Source organism: Puma concolor, chromosome E4 (genome assembly GCF_028749965.1).
Source record: "Puma concolor isolate L17-30 chromosome E4, mPumCon1.1.hap2, whole genome shotgun sequence".
NCBI classification, from domain to species: Eukaryota; Metazoa; Chordata; class Mammalia; order Carnivora; family Felidae; genus Puma; species Puma concolor.
The window spans coordinates 1,740,321-1,750,272 of NC_141683.1; the positions used below are offsets into that span (position 1 = coordinate 1,740,321).

A 9,952-nucleotide genomic window follows, 5' to 3' on the forward strand; every position below is an offset into this window, starting at 1 on the left:
GCACCCCGGCCTGCTGGAACCAGGACAGTGGACAGTGCCCGGGGCGGGGGACTAGAGTCCGGAGTCACGCAGAGGTGGGACCCCACTCACTGAAGCACGGAGACTCTTCAGCAGTTGGACCGCGGTGCCTCACCTCCCTCTAGCCCCTCTCCCTGCACGTGCACCGAGGTAACCTCTCTGAAGGAAGGGGTGTTCCACAGCACGCGCCCTGACACTCGACACAGCGTTCCGCACGTGGCGGGCCCTCACATTTTTTGGAATCCGTACTTTCCAGAACATAAAATCTCATGGTATTAAGTCTTAAAATGACCTTATGCAGTAATCCCAAGCATTTGACCCACACACAAGTAAGTAAAGGAGAAGCCCAATGAGTTGTTGAAAAGTTTTGTATTGTGTCATATAAACTGTCTTCATATACAAGTGCATAAGTGAGAGACTGGTCTCCTCCTTCCCCCCGCAACCCCCAAACATCACAGCAGACCGATTCTTGCTAATATTTGATAAAGTTAAAATGCATCCCTTCTGGACACTCGCTTCTAAATCTTGTGACTTAACAATCTGGCGCAGGCACGGACAGTTCCAGCACTTTTACACTTGTCCCTGAACGTTTCTCTTCAAAGTTCCAGGCAGTAGCTGATTGTAATGCCCTCAAATTGGAAAAACCTGACTCTTTAGAGTTTATAAATTACATACACTTAGATCACTAAGAATTGAGCTGTTACCTACACATAACACACCCCCTCAAACTATTTAGCACCATGGATAGAATCCTCAATACTAACTAATGGGCTAATCAATCCAATGATCAAAGATATGACAGTGACAGTCTTAAAAACACAAATTTGTTATTTTTCTCATATACAATATAAATTCCCTCCTCTCTTACAAATCTTTCTTTCTGGCAATATTCTGTGCTGCACTGAATGTCCTGAATACTTGTATGGCTGTAAAAGTCTTGCCTGACGCTAAGTACAACTCCCTAGGTCATTAGTAACGAGAAGCTAAGGTATCACACGTAAAAGGCTCCGAGCTAATTTACACATGGTGAAATACTGGTACAACAGAATTGCACTACGTTTCTTCTCTACCTTCATGCTTTGCTAAAGTGCTACAGTTCCTATCAGATTTCCGTCCTGCATAGATTCAAATTCTGGGTCTCTCACTTTTGGATGGCTTGAGTACCATAAAACAGAATTTATTTGGTTTCAAAAGGGACCGCTACTTAGCTAAAAAAGTTGCAACAATCACCTTTCTTTAAACCTAGAACATACACCCCACTGAGGATGAGGAAAAACACAACCACCCTGTCCTTCTGCCTGTAATTAGAGTGGAAATCAGTTAAGTTGAGGTGTGCATTTTTTAAGAGGTGCTACACAGTCACGTCAAGAGTTTAAAATGGTCACAAACGCTACTTCAGTGACATGTGACGTTCCATATATGCTACATTATTCTTAGCACTTTTGCACTTAATCTCCACACACAGTTAAGTCCAGGTATCAAAACAATCCTGATTCTAAAAAAGAGAACTCACCACCAATATTTAAAGCTGTTCCTTCCCAGGACAACCGTCTCCCAGCTATGACAAATATCAAGGTGGCACTCTCTTAGGCTAAGTTCCGTCAAGGTTCAGACAACCCTGAGGTGAACTCAACAAGGTCCCTGTAAAGAAATCTTCAAGGAGAAACCCAGCACACGGGAATTTTCTAAAGCTTCACAACTGGCTCGTTAGCACAGAGACGCGCAGGCTTTCCCGGAGCGTGGAGCCTGGTGACTGTGCTGAGGAGGCACACGCGACTGGACTCTAACTCCTGATGTCTCTTCCGTACGCAAGACGCAGGAAGTCTGACGAGGGACCTACGACACACGTGGCCAGGCCCCACTCTCCTGGGGAGCACACGGAAGCACTGGGAAGCACATAATGCACGGGTGTGGGCATCTCCAGGGGAAAAATAAACCTGCACAAGGCAATGGCTGTCCCAACCGAGGGTCTGAACAAGAGTTTAGTAATCCAGTAATGGTTCCCAAAGCATGCACCTCTGACGGTAAACAGAGGCTAAACCCTGAAAGAACAAAAGAGCTTCACAGAAGAAACCTTCACACATTGCACTGCTTCTGTTCGTCCTCACCCATTCAGTGCATCTGGGTCAGGTGTGCACGTCTCAGGAAAGCCAGGCCTGCCCTGGGAACACAGCTGTGATGCTACCTGTCCCTAGTGAGGTCCCCCAGCCGCCTCCACAGCCTGGCTTCCCTGATCTCATCGGTCCCTCATCTGCAACAGGAGGCAGTTCCACAACTACTCGCTGAACTGTACCACTGACCTCCCTACGAGGTTCTCGCTATGTGTCCAGGAAGCACAGGAGAACAGAAGTGAGGTCCTTCCCCGAGAAGGTCCCAGGAAACCCAAGTAGAAAAGAACATGGAGTAGTGCATAGCAGAAAGTCCCTCTTGTGGGCTTAGTCAAACACACGTGGTACATATATCCCCCCAGAGTATAAACAATCCACATTAATTAACTAATATCAGGAACAGAACCCAAAACATCGGTAGATCAAATTCTAATGTGACAATTTAAAAGTAGACAGTGCTCCACTGGGTTAATAAATCAGAATTAGCTAACAGACAGTATTCTAAACACCACATCACTGCAAACTCCCTCGAGGCATATCCCCTTCATCAGTTACATTTAAAGTAACGGTCATAACAGGAGAAAGAGCAAGCACCGTGCTCACTAATGCAAGTTACTGGACTGCTCTGAGTAAGCCCTGCAGTTCACAGAGGAACACCTCACATCTTCCCTTCAGGTTACGGAGTCTTTCTTCTTCCGGAACGGTGATTTCAGCCTCTTCCATACGCTGGTTTTGGGCTTAGACTTTTTCTCCATGGCCAGCACCGCCTCCTTTTCTTTCCTACGTATCTCCCGTACAAGGGCATGGAATACATCATCGATGTAGTAGCGGAACGCAGCAGAGGTCTCAAAGAAAGGACAGCTGAATTCTCGGGCCAAAGCCAATCCTTCTTCCTTGGTGACCTTTAAAAATGTAAACATGAGAACATGTATAGTGGTAGCCGTGGAAAACAATTAAAACTGCCCCAAAAAGTGACAAGTGAAGGGGCGATCTAACAGGAAGAGAGCTCAACTCTGGAGGTATTAAAGAATTCAGTCGGGAAGTTGAATTCTAAGATTCCCTCTGCCTTCAAATTACATGATTCTGTTTCTAATCTACTTTATTTTTTTTTTTTTTTAATTTTTTTATTTATTTTTGAGACCGAGGGAGGCAGAACACGAGCAGGAGAGGGGCAGAGAGACAGAGGGAGACACAGAATCCGAAGCAGGCTCCAGGATCTGGGCTGTCAGCACAGAGCCCGACGCGGGGCTCGAACTCACGGAGTGTGAGATTGTGACCTGAGCTGAAGTTGGACGCTCAACCGACTGAGCCACCAGGCGCCCCTCTAATCTACTTTAAAGAGAACTTTTTAGAACAGGGAGTAATTACAGATACCAAGTATGTTATTTTAACTTCCTTACACTGTAATAAATCCAAAATCGAGATATCCAATTAGGGATAGACCATAATTTCTCCTAGGTCTGAACGCTTAGGCTCTTTCTTTTTGCTACCACAAATAGCCTGGCAATGAACATTTTATATATAAATTCCCGGACAGATTTTTCAAACAGGCATTCACAGAGAAGCATTATGAACTTATCTACTATCAACCAGTTCCGAAAAGTCTGTACCAGTCCACTGCTTCCATCAGCAGTCACAATGTGCCTGTCCACTATTCTCTCAACTTAACACCAAACAGCAAGACTTCAAACTTTGTTGGTAACTTGAAGACGAGCACCACTTGCTCTATAATCCTCTCCAATTCTTATTCTCCCCTTCCAGAGTACATAATCCTCATTGTCAAGAATCAGATCTCGAAATCCAACCTACATCTCCTGTTGCAGCATAGATAATTCATTTTCTAAGGTTTTAAGAAATGAACATGCCATGATCCTTCACTTAATGGGTATTCTATTTGTTACCTGATTACCATCCTGTAGATTTTATCTTGTAAACAGAGTCCTAACATTCAGATTTTATCCAAACTAATTGCAAATTAGTAGATATAGAAAAATTTCCAAGGTTGAGGAGACACTAATTTTAGATTTTTATCTTAGGGCAAAAGAACCTATAAGTAGTGAAACAACCCACCTCCCAAGACTACAGATCATATTTCCGAGTCCTCCTCACCTGTCTTAGTTGCTTCAGGTCAGACTTGTTCCCCACCAGAACGACAGGTGTATCATCAGTGCGTCGAACTCGGTAAATAAGCTGCTTAAATTCCCGAACTTCATGGAAACTTCGGCGATCGGTGATAGAATAGCAGATGATAAACCCTTCTCCTGCCCTCATATACTGATCCCGCATGGCCGTAAACTCTGCCTAGAGGGAAACAGGATCACTAATGCATTGGTACAACCTAGAACTACATCTGTATTAGCTATTACTTCAGGTTCAAGAAGAGACACATCAATTACCTGCTATCCTGAGTCAGAGGGCATGAAAAATTAAAAGAGATGAACTGGTGATCTTCTCTGTGTAAGCCTTCCCCTCCCCTTTACCAGAGTGAAAACACCTCTATACATAGTATTCTAAGATTTAATACCTGTCCAGCCGTATCCAAAATGTCCAGGTTGGCAGGCTCATCATCAATACGGATCCGGATTTTATAAGCATCTTCTACAGGAGGGAATAAAAGTGTACTATAAACCCATAAACACAAAAATATGCAACCTTAATTTTTTCCTTTTTAAGTAATCTCTAGCCCATCATGGGGCTTGAACTAAAATCAATGATCCTGAGATCAAGAGTCAAATGCTCTACCAACAGAGCCAACCCAGCGCCCCACAACCTTAAAATTCATCTTATGGAGGGGCGCCTGGGTGTCTCAATCGGTTAAGCATCTGACTTCGGCTCAAGTCATGATCTCACAGTTCATGAGTTCGAGCCCAGGTCAGGGTCACTGCTGTCAGCACGGAGGATCCTCTGTCTCCTTCTGTCTTTGCCCCTCCCCTGCTTGCGAGCATGTGTGCATGCACGCTCTCACTCGCTCTCTCTCAAAAATAAACATTTCAAAATTTGTCTTATTGAGAATTAGATTATACCCAAGTTCTCTCAGTGCCCAGATTTTCTCAGGAAACATGCTAAATCCATTAAGATATGTAAATCGGATCTTCAGCTGAGGTGTTTTATGGTTGTTTTTTTTTTTCACTTAAGCAATGACATAAGTTCATCCATAGCTTCTTTATAAGATTTCACCTACGATCCTAAGCAATAAAAGAATACTGGTTTTTTTGAAAAAATATTGGGCTCAAAAAGTAACTTTACCAATTTGTTAAATAATTATTAGATGTGAGACATTATCCTAAGTAATCTATATACTTAACTCATTCAGTAACAAATATGCCAATAATCCACAGTAGGCATTATTATCTCTATTTTACAAATAAAGTAAATGAAATTCTAAAACATTAAAGGTCTTCCCCTTATTACATAGTTGCACTTGACCAAACACTATGGTTTCTCTTCCTTTTAAATCCAAACAAAAAAGAAAAACCATAATTTCCTTTTTTCTAGATAATCCCTATTGTCATAATTTCTCCTCTATGACACAAAATTTCTCACTATTATTATTCATATTATCTATTCATATTCACTATTATATTCATATTATCTCATATTATTATAGTAACCTTGAAAAATACAAGAAAATTTTTTTAAAAAAGAAAAAAACCCACTCAATATTTCTATCCTTCGATATATGTATCATTCAAATACACCCCACTGTATTTCAACATTTTTTCTTGAATCCCTGCTTCTGACTCTCCTTCAAGATAAAGAGCCCACGACACCATTGCTTCTCAAACAACAGGTCATGATCCATTAGGATTAATGAGTTGTGAATGAACTTAATGGGATGGGATTGGCATTAAAATAAATAAGCAAAATTCTAAAGGAAAAAGAAATCCTAAGAGCATACCACATATAGTGACATAAATACAGCTTCCTGATGTTTTAGTTACGTGTATATATGTACATAGGTACACGTACACACAGACACAGACACTTACGTGTGTACTGGGTACAATGTAAAGCTTTTCTTCTCAGGGTCACCAAAGTTTGAAACAAAACCCCCTAATACATAAACTCGATGAGAGCAAGGGTCAAATTTTTTTGCTCCCCACTATACCCTCTGGGCCTACTACAGTGCTTGGTACATAATGGGAACTCAAGAGACGGAAGTATTTGCTATTGAATCAGGTAATACCGTCAGGAGAGCAGCTGACTGTGAAAAAAAAAACTGAAAAAATTAACTGTTTTGGGGCACCTGGGTGGCTCAGTCGGTTAAGTGTCCGACTTTGGCTCAGGTCATGATCTCACCATTCATGGGTTTGAGCCCCAAGTTGGGCTCTGTGCTGAACCTGCTTCAGATTCTGTGCCTCCCTCTCTCTCTTCCCCTCCCCTGCTCGCACACCGTCTCTCTGTCAAAAATAAATAAACGTCAAAATTTTTTAAAAAATTAACTTTTTCGGGGCGCCTGGGTGGCGCAGTCGGTTAAGCGTCCGACTTCAGCCAGGTCACGATCTCACGGTCCGTGAGTTCGAGCCCCGCGTCAGGCTCTGGGCTGATGGCTCGGAGCCTGGAGCCTGTTTCCGATTCTGTGTCTCCTTCTCTCTCTGCCCCTCCCCCGTTCATGCTCTGTCTCTGTCTGTCCCATAAATAAATAAAAACGTTGAAAAAAAAATTTAAAAAAAAAATTAACTTTTTCAAGAACAAGTAGGAGTTTTTAAGAAAAAAGAAAAAATATTTCTGGAATTCTCAGTAAATTATCCCAAGTCCTAAACTGAGTTTATTCCTAGAATTCCCAACATAGTTTGAATCCCTAAACAACACTGTACATTTAAAAAAACAAGGACCGGGCCTCCTGGGTGGCTCGGTTGGTTACGTGTCAAGACTTCAGCCCAAATCATGATTTCATGGCTCATGGTTTCGAGCCCTGTGTCAGGTTCTGTGCTGACAGCTCGGAGCCTGGAGCCTGCTTCTGATTGTCTCCCTCTTTCTGTCTCTCCTTCACTTGCACTCTCTCTGTCTCAAAAATAAATAAACGTTAAAAAAGGACCAGGGCGCCTGGGTGGCTCAGTTGGATAAGCACCCGACTCCTGATTTTAGCTCAGGTCACAATCTCACGGTTTGTGTGAGTTCAAGACCCAAGTCAGGCTCTGCACGGACAGTGCTGAACCTGCTTGGGATTCTCTCTGCCCCTCCCCCGCTTGCTAGCTCGCTCGCTCTCTCTCTCTCTCTCTCAAAATAAATAAAAATAAACTTTAAAAAAACAAGGACTGTTTGTATGTTCCTCAAGTCACAGGAGCATTTACGGTATAAAATGACGACATTCAAAGCTGGCTTAGCACAGAACACTCATTGGCTTTGTGGAAAACAGCAGCAGAGGCCCGACCCAATGGAAATCCTTCCCAGAGACCCAGGATCACCACCTAGGGTCACATTCTGAAAATACTAACAGCATGGCCGACCTTCTGGGCCCTCCCCGTCCCCTCCCCCACCACTTTTCATTTTGTCCTGGGATGTAACCCCGGAGAATCAAACCTGCTTCCCTCCGGCTCAGGAATGACAGTAATGTTCTGTCTTTGTAGAGAACGACAACCTTTCTTAAAAAGGCAGGACGAAAATTACTTGCTACTCCAACCAAGTTTGGCCAAGAGCAGAGCATTAAGTATTAACCTTAGGACGTAATCAACTTGAGGGATGAGGAAGTAAACTAAGAGCCGCCAGTGGAAGAAGGCCAGTGTGCAAGTCCGAGTTGTAAGAGCTCAGCAGGCTGGCTCGACTTGTTTTTCTGCTTCCTTTTGTGGAAGTTCAAATCAGCTGACTCATAGTTACAGAGCCAGAGACCCTTAGACAAGTGACAGCAAAGGCGTCTGTTAGGTGGCCTTGAAACTTTTCCTTTCACCTGGCAATGCAGTCCAGCAACCACACGAAGGAAAGTGTCCCCAAGAGGGCTTACACACATTCAGAGTGAAGTCAGGAAAAAACAAATGCTCATTTGCTCCCAACTTCTGTGACCCTCTCGGTAAAACATCTCAGACACGGAAAAAGGCTCAGAAGATGACTAGTGAAAAAACCGTTCCAAAAGCTGAGGCCAAGACGCGTCCGTAGAGTTTGTTTGGAAACTTCCGCCGTAACGTGACTTACCGATGGTGGGGTCGTGGTCTTCTGGAAATCGGTGGCTGATGAACTGCATGGTCATGGCTTCAAAACAAGACAGGAGAGTTACAATCCAGAGAAGTGGCCCCCGGGAAGAACCGCAAGGGTCACCACTGCACGACAGCCACCTGGTTGGGGTGGAGACGAGCTCTTTTCACCCCCACTTCTGGTGAACTGGAAGCACGAGGGCACCTACCGCTTTTCCCCACGCCGCCGGCGCCCAGCATCACCAGCTTGTACTCCCGGGACAGGCCCGCGGGGCTGCTGCAGCCGCTGCCGGAGGGGCGCGGCCCCGGGTCCATGGCCCCCCGGGACGCGCACCTGGCGAGCGAGAAGAACGCGCTGGACCCGGGCCGGACCCGGGCCGCACCCGCAGCCCCCGCCCCCTCCACCCGCCCGGGTCCCGCGCCCCCAGCCCCTGCCCCGCGGCCCTCGCCCCTTCCACCGGCCCGCGCTGCGCCCCGGGCCCTCGGTCCCCCGGCCCCCGGCCGGCCGCCGCCTCCTCACCTTCCCCGGGGCAGTCCGGCCGGCGACACCGCACAGCGTTCCCAAGTCCTGCTATTTCCAGAGGAAAAACAAAAGAGGCAAAACGCCTCTGGAGCCTCCTGGGACCAGGGCGCCGGCACCGCCACGAGGAGCCCGCCCCTCAGCCTCCGGCTCCTCCGCGCGCCCCCCGCCCCCGCCCCCGAGGCGCGCCGACCCCCACCTCGCCCGCCAGCCCCGCGCGAGGCTCCAGCGCTGACCTGTGACCCCTCCCGTCGCCGGGGAAGATGGCGCCACGGCGGGGAGGCGGGGCCGGGTGACGCGCGCCCGGCCCCGCCCTGCGGGGGGGAGCGCCCCTCGCGGGTGTGCGCACGCGCGCGGGAAGAGGCGGCGGGCTCGGTAAGGGACCGAGGGGGCCTCTGTGGCGACTGACTTAGCGGGGCTGTGTGTCGTTTATGATAAAAAACGAATCTGGCCAAATGTAACGAGGCAACGTACGAAATGGGCACCCACCAGATCTTCCCGGAAAATAGTGCAGAGGCCAAGATTCCGGCCTAACCGCGGAAAAACCAAATTCCACCAAAGCACGGCTACAGGGACTGCGGGTCAGGTCTGGAAGACCAGAGGTTCGTTCACAACACTGTGGTTAGGCTGAGCACAGTTCCACATTTACACGCATGTACCTTAAAGACATCTCGGTTTTTATTTTTTAAAATTACTTTCGAGAGAAAGTGTAAGCAGGGAGGGAGAAAATCCCTAGCAAGCTCCACGCTCAGCGCACAGCCCCATCGGTGGCTCGATCCCAGGACCGCAGAATCATGACCCAAACTCAAATCGAGCCGGACACTCAACCAACTGGGGCTATCCAGGTGCCCCCAATGAAAGGCATTTCAAAACTGGGTTTTTAAAGACAATGTACTACCTCCCCCCCCCAAGAAGGAAATTAAGAGATTTTAAAGAATAATTTAAGACTGTTCACAGGGCCTTTTTAAAAACTTAAAACTTTTAAATCTGTTTTTGATAGATATGGAGAGCAAGCGGGGAAGGGGCAGAGGGGGAGACAGGACCCCAAAAGGCTCCATGCTGTTAGCACAGAGCCCGATGTGGGGCTTGAACCCACAAGCCATGAGGTCATGACCTGAGCCTAGACCAAGCTCAGGCTTAACCAACTGAGCCACCCAGCACACACACACACTCCCCCC

The 9,952-nt window shown here is 46.6% G+C and overlaps 1 protein-coding gene across 5 annotated transcripts; it reads right to left on the reverse strand.

Annotated features, from left to right (window-relative positions):
* Nucleotides 1–368: 368 nt before the first annotated feature.
* On the reverse strand, nt 369–9,062 carry RIT1 (Ras like without CAAX 1). 5 transcript variants are annotated; one of them, XM_086694223.1, is made up of 7 exons: nt 9,011–9,062; nt 8,775–8,822; nt 8,464–8,588; nt 8,256–8,312; nt 4,651–4,724; nt 4,236–4,427; nt 369–3,028 (listed from the first exon to the last, which is right to left on the reverse strand). In XM_086694223.1, exons 3-7 carry the CDS (start codon nt 8,567–8,569, stop codon nt 2,798–2,800), a joined length of 660 nt encoding a protein of 219 aa, XP_086550349.1. In that variant the 5' UTR covers nt 8,570–8,588; nt 8,775–8,822; nt 9,011–9,062; the 3' UTR covers nt 369–2,797. The 5 variants fall into 5 exon arrangements, with proteins under 5 accessions (XP_086550349.1, XP_086550350.1, XP_086550351.1 ...); XM_086694224.1 differs by having other exon boundaries at nt 8,775–8,825; nt 9,011–9,054; XM_086694225.1 differs by having other exon boundaries at nt 8,974–9,043.
* Nucleotides 9,063–9,952: the final 890 nt, after the last annotated feature.